Source organism: Lactuca serriola, chromosome 4 (genome assembly GCF_051521515.1).
Source record: "Lactuca serriola cultivar US96UC23 chromosome 4, Lser_US96UC23_V15, whole genome shotgun sequence".
In the NCBI taxonomy this organism is placed as follows: Eukaryota; Viridiplantae; Streptophyta; class Magnoliopsida; order Asterales; family Asteraceae; genus Lactuca; species Lactuca serriola.
The window spans coordinates 276,649,388-276,664,053 of NC_136411.1; the positions used below are offsets into that span (position 1 = coordinate 276,649,388).

Consider the following 14,666-nt stretch of genomic DNA (forward strand, 5'->3'; position numbering starts at 1 on the left):
TATTGGGGGTGAATGTATCATGATCAACTACATTCATTCAAAATACGACCAACATGTGTTCGGGAGTAATTGTGATGGACAATGAATCAAAAACATACCATTTAATTATCCAAAGAGCTTATAGAACCAAACCTAAACAAAATTAAATTACTATAGGAGTAATTGGTATGCTATTTGTTTCTAGTATTTATACCCCTTCGTGCAATACACTATAGACGAGTATCATTAGCTAGGAAACCCTTACCTCCCGAGTCAGGGAATAGCAGGGTGGCTCGACTGAGAGGAAGAACTAGAGGAGGAACACGAAGTAGAACTTGTAGATGGACCCGCCGTGTCAATAGTGGACCTAAAAGAGGAAGTGCCTAAGGGCAATGATGGTGATGACTCGGATGCATAATCCGATGTCATCAATCCTCCATGTAAAGCCAGAGTACCGACTTATCGTATGGGCCCCGGTGGCCCCATGCCCCTATGGGCACACGATATTTGGAGATGAAGTCACACACAATATCGTATGGTGTTATGTTTCATTTATATTCATTGTAATGATATTTCAAGATGAAGTCACGCACAAGCCCCCGGACGTTTCCGCTGTCTGGTTCGGGGGTGTGACAAGATCTTTGATTCCCACGAGTTTCTTGCTTCAATCTACTTGTTTCCCCAAGTTTTTCCTCACCAAGATCCTTCTTCCAAGCTTAAACACACCAATGAAGCACACACACACACACACACACGAATTAGGGTTTAAGAGTGTCAAGAGGCTGTAAAGGGGAGGCTGAGGGAGGCCAATGATCCTTTAAATAGGGTGCAAAACCCCAGAATTTAGGGTTTCAACTGCCAGCTCCTACTCGTCGAGTCCCTTCTTGGACTCGGAAAGTAGGTCACTAAAACACGTGGACCAACCCGCTGCTAATTGACGAGTAAGGCATCCAACTCGTCGAGTAGACCTTGAAATCAAGAAAAATCTTATATAAAAATCAATACCTAAGAATCGGGGCGTTACAATTCTCCCCCACTTGAACTAGACTTCGTCCTCGAAGTTTGTCGCGGTGAACAGCCCCGGATAGTGCTCCCGCATCTCTGCCTCTGGGTCCCACGTCCACTCGGACCCCCTCCGATGCTCTCATTGTACCTTCACCAAAGGTATCTCCTTGTTCTGCAAAACTTTCATCTTCATCTTCGATATGGCCACAGGCCTCTCCACGTAATTCAGGCACTCATCGACCTGAATATCCTCCAACGACACCACAGCCTCCTGATCCATAATGCACTTTCGCAATTGTGAAACGTGGAAGGTGTTGTGGATCCGACTAAGTTCCTCCGGTAGCTCTTGCCTATAAGCCACCTTGCCAACTCTGGCAATGATCCTGAACAGTCCAATGAAACAGGGACCCGATTTCCCCCTCTTCTTAAAGCAGATCACACCCTTCCAGGATGAGACCTTCAGGAGTACCATATCACCCACATGGAACTCTAACTTCGATCGACGTCTCTCAGGGTAACTCTTTTGCCAACTCTGAGCTGTTTGCAGTCGCTGCTTAATCTGATGAATCTTTTCGGTAGTCTGCAAGACTACCTCCGTCCGTCCCATCACCATGTGTTCGACCTCACCTCAACAAACCGGGGTGCGACATCTCCAACCATACAACAGCTCGAAAGGCGGGGCGCCAATGCTAGAATGATAGTTGTTGTTGTAGGCAAACTCTGCAAGCGGTTGGTGGGAATTCCAGATTCCACCGAAGTCAATGACACATGCCATCAACATATCCTCGATGGTCTGAATGGTCCGCTCGCTCTGACCTTCGGTCTATGGATGAAATGTCGTGCTAAAGTGCAACCGTGTGCCCAGTTCCTCGTGGAACTTCTGCCAGAAACAGGAGGTAAATCTAACATCTCGGTCAGAGACAATGGAGACCGGAACCCCATGGCGAGCAACAATCTCGCGAACATAAATGTTGGCCAACTTCTCGGCCGACGAACTCTCCCGTATTGCGAAGAAATGGGCACTCTTGGTCAACCGATCAACGATGACCCATATAGCATCAAATCCCTTTGACGTCCTCGCCAACTTGGTAATGAAGTCCATCGTGATTTGTTCCTATTTCTACATGGGAAACTCTAGAGGTTGCTGCATACCATACGGCCTCTGGTGCTCGCCCTTGACCATCCTATAGATCAAGCACCTCTCAACATACCAACCGGTTTCTCGCTTCATACATGGACACCAGTAACTCAAACTTAGGTCTCGGTACATCTTGGTGGCCCTCGGGTGAATAGAGAAATGAGACTTATGAGCATCCTCCACGACTGTCTGTCTGACCCCACCAGACATCGGAACCCATACCCGACCGCATCTGGTCAATAATCCTCGGTTATCCTGCACAAACCGGGTGTTCTCACCCTTGATTCTCTCCAACTTCTAGTTCTCTGGTCGCATGCCCTCAACCTGAGCATCCTTGATCAAGTTCACAAGCGGAGAATCCACCGCTATCCTCATACATACCGTTGGGGTAGAAGACCCAGCTGACTTGCGGCTCAAAGAGTCTACCACCACATTCGCTTTACCGGGGTGGTAAAGGATCTCGCAATCGTAGTCATTGACTACATCCAGCCACTTGCGCTGCCTCATGTTCAGGTTTGGTTGATCCATGATGTGTCTCAAGCTCTTGTGATCCGTGTGTATGGTACAACGGACCCCATATAGGTAATGTCTCTATATCTTGAGAGTGAACACCACCGTTACCAACTCTAAATCATGTGTAGGATATCTTGTCTCATGCGGCTTCAGCTGCCGCGACGCGTAGGCTATCACCCGTCCTCTATGCATGAGGACCGCCCCCAAACCCGTGATGGATGCATCACAGAACACCACAAAATCCTCCACTCCCTCCGGGAGTGTCAAGACTGGAGCCTTGCACAAACGCTGACAGAGAGTCTCAAACGCCCTCTACTGCTCCAGACCCCACCGGAAATCCACCCCTTCCTCGTTAGACGAGTGAGGGGTACTGCAATCTTAGAGAAATCCCAAATAAACCTCCGGTAATACCCTGCTAAAACCAAAGAGCTCCTGATGTCCAAAGGAGACCTTGGCACCTCCCACTGCATGATTGCCTCGATTTTGGCCAGGTCGACCAAAATCCATTCCTGGTTAACGAGATGTCCAAGGAACTGGACCTCTCGCAACCAAAACTCACACTTCGAGAACTTGGCATACAGTCGTTCTCATCTTAGAACTCCCAACAACTCTCTGAGGTGCTCCTCGTGCTGCTCTCGGGTCTTGGAATACACCAAGATATCATCTATGAACACGATGACCGAGCGATCAAGCATCGGTCTGCAGACCCGATTCATCAGGTCTATGAATACTACTGGCACATTGGTAAGCTCGAATGGCATCACCACGAACTCATAATGACCATAACACCATAACGAGTCTGAAACATGGTCTTCTCCACTCCTCCTCTCTGACCCGGAACTGATGATACCCCGACCTCAAATCAATCTTGGAGAACCAAGATGCACCCTACAACTGATCGAAGAGATCATCTATCCTCGGGAGTGGATAACGTTTCTTCACCGTCAACTTGTTCAACTCCCTATAGTCAATGCACATCCGGTGCGAGTTGTCCTTCTTCCTGACAAAAAGGATCGGTGCTCCCAATGGAGAACTGCTAGGTCGAATAAACTGCTTGCCCAGCAGTTCCTGCAGCTGTGAACACAGGTCCTGCATCTCGGATGGCGCCAACCGGTACGACGCCCTGGCAATAGGACCCACTCCGGTACCAGATCGATCCGGAACTCGATCTGTCTCTCCGGAGGTATCCCTGGAAACTCCTCCAGGAACACGTCAGCAAACTTCCTAACCACTGGAACCTCTTAAACTAAAGCCTAATCCCTGACCTGTATATCCACCATATACGCTAGATAACTCGCACACCCATGTTGAATATACTGTCGAGTCCTGGCAGCCAAACAAAACCCTGATCCCACTCTGGTGCCCTCACCATATACAACCAGTTCTCCCCCACTTGGGGTTCGAACTACCACTCGTTGGCCCTCGCAATCAATCATGGCACCAAACCGACTAAGTTAATCCATCCCTACAATACAGATGTTTTGTCAGCCATTACTGCAGCAATTAACATAATGTTCGGTGATATCTTCAGTGGCCCGTATCAAGATCAAGAAAAAATTGAAGTTTTGTATAAATAGCGAAGGAGAATTTAATTGTTAGGCATTTACAAAATATTATTATCCCAAATGTTTGGTCTGTCTTAAAAACCCTGCAGTGTTTCTCTATCCACTTGTTCAAAATCCTTAGATTTTCAGATTATCCTTTTTCAAAATGTTTATACTAATGTTCGTCAAGTTTAATTCAAGAAGATACAATTTAAACGACTATTGTTTAATTATGTTCTAGATATCATTTTGTTATCAATATCTTGTTTAACAATAACAATATTGTTTTATTATCAAATTTTTGCATAAGTATATTTATATTTTATAAGACCACTTGTTAGAATTTATTCGACCCATTTGACATTGTCTTAAACTTGTACAAGATCAAAAGGGTTACGGCTACCCTTGATGACCCATGAATGAGTCATCAAGCCAACATGAAAGAAGAAAGTCGTAATATTTGAACCTCAGACCCAATTTATATCCATTCTCACCCACTTACAGCCAAAACAAGCAAATGGAAATGGGACGACATGTATATATATGATAGAGATACAATTTAATGTACAAATTTGCAGTTATGGAAGTAGAAGAGTATTCAACCAACCGGGCACTCAATATAAATATAATTAACGTGATACTCAACTAGAAAGGTGGTCCCCAACAATGTAAAATATCTAAAACCTTACAAAAAATCAATGAAAACAAGAAATCTTTTTTTTTTTTTTTTTTGACAGAACCACCTCATCGTTTCAGTTGCTCAAACACATCAGCATTGAATAGTTATAATAAAAGAGACCATTTCAAACCTTTCTTGTCGATTTGAATGTGAATAAAAGATTAAGTTCTAACACATATAGATTTAAATTTAGCTTAGCATGGATTTCTCCTCAAGTACTCGACATCTGTATTCTCCTAATGCCCAAATAGGGAAGATGTTTCTGTAGGCAGCATAAGTAATCATGCAATTCCTGTTAAAAACCCCCATGATCTCCTGCACAAATGGATTTGATTTGATTTTTTTTAAACCATTTTTAATTAAAAAAAATTAAACATTAGGATGGAAATACCACCTTTTTTTTATAAAATATATTTAAAACTATTTTTAGGTATACAAATAAATTATAAATATACAAGTTACCATTTTAACAATAAAAGGGTATTTGGGTACTTCTAACAAAGAGGAATTGAATTCTGTTGGTCAAATGTTTGGAATTGAATTTCATAGGTTTTAAAATGGAATGTTGAAATCCATTAGTCAAATGATTTTGTGGATCCTTTGCAACAAACACCGGAATGGAATTTAATTCCAATTCTGGCCATCTCAAATGAAATCCAGCAAACAGAAAGCCCCCCTCTCGCTTTACATTTTGCCAAATTTAACTTTATAATTATATTTTATAAAACATATTGAACTGATTTTAAAGGGTATCTGGGTACTTTTTGACAGACAAATCAATTATAAATATTTAAGTGACCATTTTAAAAAGAAAAGGATATTTGGGTATTTTTTTTTAACAATGAGGAAATGCTTGGAATTAGTTTACATGGGTTTTTGTATGGAATGTTGAAATCTGTTAGTCAAAGGATTTTGTGGATTCCAATTCCATACTCATTTACAACTAAACGCCAGAATGGAATTGAACTCCAATTCCAACCAAACTAAACAAATCCAGCGATCAAAAAGCATCTTCATGCTTGAAATTTGTCAAATTGGACTGTGTTGAAAAGATATGTTATGAAACATGTTCAACTCTTTCCCTTTAAAACATGATAAGTGTGGTTTTGATTGATCATGTGAATATGCACTTTAGTGTGTGTTTGAACCCCACATTGTACCCAACGTTTTAGGGAAAAATACAAAAGAAACACTTACAAGTTCACACTATATCAATTTAAGTGCTCAACTATTTTGTGTACTTATCAAACCCTTATATTTTTTTGACTATTTAAAAAAAAAAAATACATTTTCCAGCTTTGATATAGAACAAAATACTAAAGCACAATGTGCTTTCACCATCGAATCGATTTAGACACTAAAGAAGTAATAGTTGAATGAATAAAATGATGAAAATATGTTTTGATTTCTGTATTTAACCCACTGTAACTGTGAAAAACGTTTTTTTGTTTAAAAAAAAAAAGAAAAAATAATTTATGATGGTGAAAGTACAAGTGTTATTCTGTATTTTACCCCACCTGGTACATTACAATCCAAATGTGCAGATAATAAGTTTATAGGCAAGAGATTATTACCTGTTGTGGAAAATCTCCATTTTCCATCTGAGAATTAATCAATACTCTTGCTGCACGATGCAATGGTGTTGGATCTCTCTTGGCCTGACAAAAAGTTTGGAAGTTGAATAATTTCTAGAAAGGTATAGTATACATAATAAATTCACTGTTGACTTAATTAGAAAGTTTTATTAACTTTACACATTATTTTGAAACTTATCTACAGTTGTTAGAAAATTCTATTATGTATTAGGTTACTTAGGCTTATTACAAAATTAGCTGCAGATCTTGGGGTTGGGAATATAAAATAAACCTGGCTAAGTTTAATTTTCACACAGGAATGTGTCATCCTGCCTTAAGCAATTACCACAAGCAAGCATAGTTTGGAACACTTGCAAGATTTATCATTTATGTTAACAATATATACAAACAACATCAAACGTTCTTGGGGATATCGTGTTTGGTCATAAACATAAAGATTCCCAAGGCTTAATTTATATGCACATTGGGTTCACAAATTGATTCTCAGAAAAAAAAAAAAAAAAAAGATCCTTCTTACTTGGCATCTGAAACCAAAACTAAAAATGATGTGAATTTGGTTTGGATGCATACCTGCTCAGCATCAATGAGAGCTAGCATAGCCCATCCTGTGTTTACCACATGAGATCGATTTCCCTCAAGATTGGTGTACACCTGCATAGATTTAGAACACATTAACATATTGACAAAAGCATGACCTGAGAGGAATACTTCATCAGCTTTGGTGCTTGTGATCGACTTAAACTGAAATTTTAATAACTAGTTACCTTGTTCTGACAAGAGAGGTAGCTCTCCCCCCATCCCCCAGAAGCAAGTTGTTTGGACAACAAAAAGTTACAAGCCTTGCGAATGCTAAAGCAGTTAGAGAAGTTCCTTCCAGCAGCCACTAAGCCTTTCACTCCAAACCATGTGCCATACGTGAAACAAACTGCCCACGAACCATACCTAGTGAGCATTTTGCAAAAGCTTTTCATCAAATTTATATTTTCATATACAAAAACAATGTAACAAACAACAATAAGGAGCAAAACAAACCATGAACCATCTGGTGCTTGGATTTTTTCGATAAAGGAGGCAGATTTATCAATACAACGCTGTACCTCTTCTCGCCTATGCCCAGGGTACAATCTCTTGAATGCCACCAGAGCTTGAATCGCAGCCGAGGTGCACTCTACATATCTGATACATCACATTGCCATTGGTAACCCAACTTCACCAAAAAAAAAAACGAAAATTGGAAAAGAGGTCCTGATCACTTACGGGTAGTCAATAACAATGTCACCAAAAGTTTCAGCAGGATTCACCAACTGGAAGTAGGATTATAGAGACAATTAGAAATGTCAGATTACATAATAAAATGATGTGGAGGGAGGCGGGATGCCAAAACCACTAATAAATAACAATCTAACTAAATAAATAGAATGTGGTTGCAGTCAATCATATTAATAAGCAAGTGCATGGGTACCTCCAACCAGCTGTAGGATCTTGTAAGTTCATATGTTGCAAAACTACCATCAGAATTCTGCAAAGGAAACAACTTGTCAGACATTGAAAATCATGTTAATGTTATGCTCAAAAACTAAGGTGTAAACACCCGAGCAAGAGTCGCCAGTAGAGCACAAGGTTTTCAGAATATGAATATGATAACCTGTAAAGATAAAATAACATTGACAGCATCATACAGCCGTTTTGCATCCAATGGCTCGTCAACGATTTTTGATGGCAATTTTGAAAGCAAGAGTGCCGCCTAAAAAAAAGAAGTAAAGAAAATAAAAAAAACTAAACTGGAAGCAATAATATTATATTATGGACAGCTTGAATACGATAAATAAATAATAAAAATAGTTAGTTGCCTTGAGCCCTTCTGCAGTACAATCTGAAATGGGCCATCCGTGATCTGCTGTTGAGAAAGGCCAAGCACCTTTTGAAATATGACGATACCAATAATCAAGATCGCCAGGGCAGTTATCCAACACCTTTGATTGAAGCAAATGCAATTAAAAAAAAAATAAAAAAAAAAAAAAAAAAAAAGTCAAGAAACAAGGACAACCAATATGGTTCTAAAGTTGAACTTCATATGTATCCTTCACCTGTGACTTCTTTAAGAACATGTGTCCTTTTTTCAGTGTTGGACCAAACTCTTCGATGAGGTTTGTAGAAATAATTGCTTGAACGGTGAATGCGGTATCCCAAAGTTGACTACCATTGTAACCCTGCATTAGATGATGAAAATTCATTTACACTCTGATACTAATTCATATGTGCAGACAGAACAAATCAAATTTAATCAAAGTAAGATGGTAAAACCTGCATTTTCATGCCATCTTCAGCAAGCCAAAGATAATCATGTATCCTTGGGAGGTGTAGCTTGAAAGCCTCTGAGTTTGGATCTTCTGCCCAGCAGCAGAGCATATTTAACACCTGAAGAAAAGGTTTTAGATTAGAAAGGGAAGGCTTTCGATATATATATATATATATATATATATATATATATATATATATATATATATATATATATATATATATATATCAAATGAAATCAAAATCATGAACCCATCCACAAATTATTTCCAAAGATAAGGATTAGATTATAATGGTATTATTGTTTACCTTGTTTACAGGCCCTATGCATATATAGCGAGTATTATCATCCTCATAATGGATGTGTTCCATTGCAGTGCGAAGAGCCTTCTCTCTCAGCTTCTTCCCAGGCCATCTCATCAGTATAGGCTCCACAAACTTGTCAAGAGTTGCCCAAAGTATGTCTTGGATGAGTGGGTGAGGGTAGTAAAGATCTTCCTGCACAAAAATATTTTAAAATACCTTAAGCCAAATGGAATTTATCTTCCTTATTGAAAAAAAAAAATACAGATATTAACATTTAACAATGTTGGAGTTAATTGTTACTGTCTGGGATTGACAGCAATATGCAAAATACAACCTTCCTTTATCTAGAAAACATCAAATTATAGGTAAAGAAAGACTATGGTGGTTTTTTTTTTTTTTTTTTGGCAAAAGGTCTTTTTGACCTCTTATCTTATGTGTGCAAGCGGAAAGACATTTGAGGAAAAGACTGTTTGTTTACCTCATAAGACCTTCTAAGATAACAGGAAGGGGTACATCACACACTAATTCAAGAACTCAACTTAGAGTCTTAGACACACCAAATGCTTGAAAAGGGAATGGGAAACAAGGCCACTTAGTTAAGCCTCAACATGGGTTGCATGAGAAAGTATGAACTGTGTGGGACATTATTTATTGCTCAATACTAGCTAATGTGGGATAATCAAATTCAAGTGGGAGGGGTTTCAATGTTCAATTATGAACATAAATGTGAGGTGACAACCATTTAATAATGGCTTGTGTCAAATGCAAATTCAGCATGAGGGAGCTTGAATGTCCCAAATCCCAATCTTTCAAAGTCCTATGGCCATGCAGTATTAGTCACTTCTTTCTACCCATTTGTTTGTTAATACTAGTAGTGATTTAACAATTTAGGTTTGAGTCATGAGACATGAGGTATGAGGGTTACTAAATTGAAGCAACACATGTTGCAATTGCTTATCATCTAACCCAGACACGTCACATTCGTATGTGACAATAACAACACTCATATCTTACATGAGTCCCGACAATCTATACCTCTACTTGAGCATTTGTTACACTCAATAAATCCTCAACTACATCATTTGCTAATGTCCCAATCAAGACTTGCCTATCCTATGAGACGGCTTGCACTCCATAAATATCTCGAGAAAGCATTGAATAGATAAATTGCATGTTTTTGTTTAAGCATAGGCTTAAAGAAGCATGTGCAGCCCCCTCTACCCACCAAAAAAAAAAGGAAAAGTTATACCCTCCAATTGCATTAAGTGATCAACTGAATAGTAAAAAGCTATAAAATAAGCTCCTATTGGAGATGCTCTAATACCATATACCCACAAATTGGTGTAGAAAAACAATCAAAGATTGTATTGATTTGTGAGCAGAAGACCACACACTTGCTACTATACAGTATGTGAAGTCAAGCTCATGTATATTAAGGCTTGGTTCTTGATCACGAGCAGAAAACCAAAATTTGATAGTGTTGATTCTAACTTGGGGTTTTATTTTACCCAAGGATTCAATGGTGGTGATATAAGAAATAAGTAAACAAAACTCTCAAAGATCAAAAACAACAAAGACATGTAAACTGCAAATACTTAAGGGCGTAGAATGTAAGGCAAGCAAATTAACAACCCTTGCAATCAATGAAGCTCATCTAAAACCACATGTGAGAAAAGAATAAAAAGCAATGTGAAGTTTATATTTGCTAGACTAGAAGAAAACTAATGGTGAAGGGTGATTCACTAAGACGCCACGCCGCAAATAAGAAAAGGACAAATGAGGTATTCACTAATAGGGTACATGTACATCACAAAGAGGTGTATTTATATTGTAATTATAATAATAATAAAAAAAAGAAAGAACACCAAGTCCTGTTAAATCATAGTAGTCTGATTGGAAAGAGATAACCATAGACATTTATAAAATTCAATATGTGAACCAAATATCAAAGCATTATACTTTATACAAACCTTGGCACAGAGGTTGCGTGCATCATTCCAATCTATGTCGTGATAGGGGACTGTAAACAGCTCCTTTCTCAAGGCCAGAACCGTAGATGTTATAGGTCCAACAAACCTCTTCCCATATAAGTATGACATAGGCAGATACACCATCCGGCAGTGACACCACATCCTACCTGAAAAAAAAAAAAAAAATTAAATGTCCAACATCTCATGTCATATAATAATATCCACAACAAACTGAATAAATTTATCCATAAATTAGTAGGTTATATTATATGAGGCACTCGCCTGGATGCACGGGAAGGAAATATGGAAGGACCCACATCTCAGGGGGCAACGGGTTATTTCCAGACCACTCAAATACCCCAAGTACCTATATATATACATATATCATTAGCAACATATAAGACGAATAAGGTAACAAAGAATTATATATAAACAAGATGAAGGGCAAGTTGCTATACTGAAAGCCAAAACTTTCCCCAAGATGTTATTGAAGTGGCACCACCATGATCCAAAATCCACTTCCGCCCCTTCTCCATCGCCCCCCCTTCTCCATCATTAGCTCCTTCACCCAGCAATCTCAAAGTGACATAGTTCAAGGCACTACCAAACATGGTGCTATGACCCTCGATGTGTAGACCCCATCCACCATCTCTATTCTGCACTTATGACATAACATTCTGTTATATTCTTTGTAAAGGGTAATAATACAGTTATACTTTGATTTTATCATAAGGATTATAACAAATATACTACACATGCCTGATGATTGTAAAGGTAACGGCACATCTCCCGTTTATGCTCTTTAGATAAGACTGCATTCAGTGCCCCAGTAATAGTTAGAGTAATAACCTGATGCATAAGATTAACTTGTAATGTCAGCATTTACATTAGTTGTTCATCTCCTGAAGAAGGTAATGTATTTCCTGCACATAAAATTCTGACAGCTGCATTACTGGAAAGCTAAAATAGAGTTGCCAGTTGCCACTCTCACACGAATGGATATATTCTTTTCAACTCTTAAGAAACCATAAAAGAAATGCTAAAACTCACCAAACCAGGCAATAAAAACATAGGGCCTCCATAGTCTCCTGGCCAATGCCCATCATCTGCCTGGAGGGTTGAATGGAAACCAATAGCTCTTCGTAAGACGTTTGTTACTTTCTCCTCTGTGATATCTTCAGCATCTTTTATGTTCACTCTAGGTGGGAATACAGAGAGTGACTTCTCTTTTGCAAACTACAAATTTGGTAGTATTAGATTCCAAACATACACTAGAAGAACCAAAGTTAAGCGCTTATGTAATAAAGAAATCTAGGTATTTTCACCACTTGATGTGATAAAGGCATTTCAATATCTGTAAGTCTGCCATTAGCCAAGCCAACACAGTGGAGAATTGGTTAAGACAGTAGTCAGCAGTAGAATTCATATCCTATAATATGGCAGGATATAGTAATACTATGTCTATATGAGGTTTGTTCCCAGCAAACCTAACCATCATCCATCCCATAAGTAACTAATTCGGTTAACCAATCAGTAAAAATCTATCACCTTCATAGTTCATCATTACATCATGTTATCAAGTAGTCAACTAACCCAGAATTTAGGATTTTTTTTACATATCACATGCAAATTTTACCCTTCTGTTTATTTCAGGCCACAGGCCCACACCTAGATAAGGCAGATCAAGGAATGCAATTGAGAGGACAGAATGATGGCAACTAAAGGTAGGCCCATATCATTTATTATTACTTGGTTATCCAGTTCAGCCATATGACTTGTACTTTGTATCTTTATGATCGATCATATCTGATGTTGTGCTGGAATCACCAACCATGTAATTCAACCTCATCTACGCAATATGACTTCTATAGGGACATCTACGCATTTTGACATTTTAACATTTTAACTCGATTCCATTTCTTTACTTTTCAAATCTTGGGATTAAAGAATCTCTGCTGTCAAAACTTTCAACACTCAAAACTCCATAACCCCAACTACTCAAAACAAAAGGCTTCTCGCTACGTAAAAGAACATGTTGATTTTTTTCTAAAATTGATTTTGCACATCAATTACAAATGGATTTTCGTTTCTAAAAACAAATGTTGTAACCGCAGTCCGGCTTGTAAAACATGTGGCGTTAATTACAATGTACCTGACTGCGCATAAGCAGATCTGAACTGTGTTTTTTCTCAAACCGATTTTCATGAAAGGTCTGTCGAACTTTCTCGATATCAGCGAGTTCCTCAAGGGACCCTAGCGTGGGATCAAACTCCCAAAATTGTCGGCCGACGTGATCGTTTGTCGAACGCAGCCATGGACTCCCTCCCTCTGCGATCTTCAGTTTCCACATTGTTTACTTCACTACCAAAATCACGAAAATAGTCAAATCGTCACAATTACAGTTTCATGCTCCACAACACTAGCATAACAAAAAGAAAGAAATGCACAAATTCATACATTTCGAACAGAAACGCAAGATACCGAGTACAACCGCATATCAAAATCAATATCCCAAATAGACTATATGTATTGGATTACCGATTTAGAAGAAGAGAAATAGGGGCCGACTACGTGTGACACAGCTACTCCTCCAGAGTTACTGCTACAGCTACTACATATGCCGTTCCAAAAAAAAAAAAAAAAGCTACTGCATATCAAAGATTTAATTTTCTAAAAATCCTTTGAAGAATTATAGTACAAGATTAGTCATTGTGATTTATAAAAATGCATTTACATCCTTTCAAAATAGTTGTATATTACTAGAAACTAGAAAACTGTAAAAATGATGCATTTTACTTTTTGGTTATATTTGAGACAGTTTCAAAATGAACTTTTTTCAGTTTAAATTTGGTTTATGTCTAACCGGACTATATTCAATTTAATATATTTATTGTTAAATTTTCTTTTATTTTGTTTAAAATTAAGCGTGAGATTCGTGTATGTATTGACTATAAAAAAAAATATCTAGATGTAAATATTAAGTATTTTTTAAAGTAAAAATTCAAAATAAATAGACATATTCAACTAATAAACCAATATGATTAAAAAAAATCAATAATAAAAAAATGATCCAGAATATCAATAATTGTCTAATCATCATTGAAACCATCAATCAATCGTTAATCTTAAGACTTTACATTTGGACCAGGCATAGCAAGAACTTAATGAATCGTTCACAATGTCTTGTTTACTTCTGTTAAAAACGTACATATTATACGGGTTGGAAAAAAAAAAAGAAATATTAAATATAAGGATTAAACATTAATAAATTTTAAAATGATATATTTCAATAAGATTTAACATAAATAAGGACTTATTATGTATTTAAAAAAAATGTTGAAGCGTTAACCATAGTTTGCAATAACTTCAACCAAATCATTTTATATTTTTAATGGCTAGTTAGTAGTTAAAAGTTAGTATCACCAAGTTAGTAGAATTCGCTAACGCCCAGATTAAAACTCGGGACCTCCAATCTAAGATGCAAAGCCTCTACTAAATGGGCTAGTTACATATTGGCAACCAAATCACTATAGTAATCATGAAATAAGGAATTAGTAAGTACTTTTAATAAAAACAAATCATTGAAGCATCAACCATAGTTTGCTATAACTTAAACTAAATCACTATGTCAATCATGAA

The 14,666-nt window shown here is 37.9% G+C and overlaps 1 protein-coding gene across 1 annotated transcript; it reads right to left on the minus strand.

The window, feature by feature from the left end:
* Positions 1 to 4,776: 4,776 nt before the first annotated feature.
* Positions 4,777 to 13,638, minus strand: LOC145097048 (cycloartenol Synthase). Its single transcript, XM_079034534.1, has 19 exons — positions 13,485 to 13,638; positions 13,180 to 13,388; positions 12,078 to 12,263; positions 11,787 to 11,876; positions 11,486 to 11,683; positions 11,310 to 11,394; positions 11,028 to 11,194; positions 9,061 to 9,249; positions 8,758 to 8,871; positions 8,541 to 8,663; positions 8,304 to 8,426; positions 8,099 to 8,197; positions 7,916 to 7,972; positions 7,711 to 7,757; positions 7,486 to 7,629; positions 7,218 to 7,395; positions 7,024 to 7,104; positions 6,433 to 6,516; positions 4,777 to 5,173 (listed from the first exon to the last, which is right to left on the minus strand). The coding sequence occupies exons 2-19, from the start codon at positions 13,375 to 13,377 to the stop codon at positions 5,048 to 5,050; spliced, it is 2,289 nt and encodes a 762-aa protein (XP_078890660.1). The 5' UTR covers positions 13,378 to 13,388; positions 13,485 to 13,638; the 3' UTR covers positions 4,777 to 5,047.
* Between the last annotated feature and the right edge of the window lie 1,028 nt (positions 13,639 to 14,666).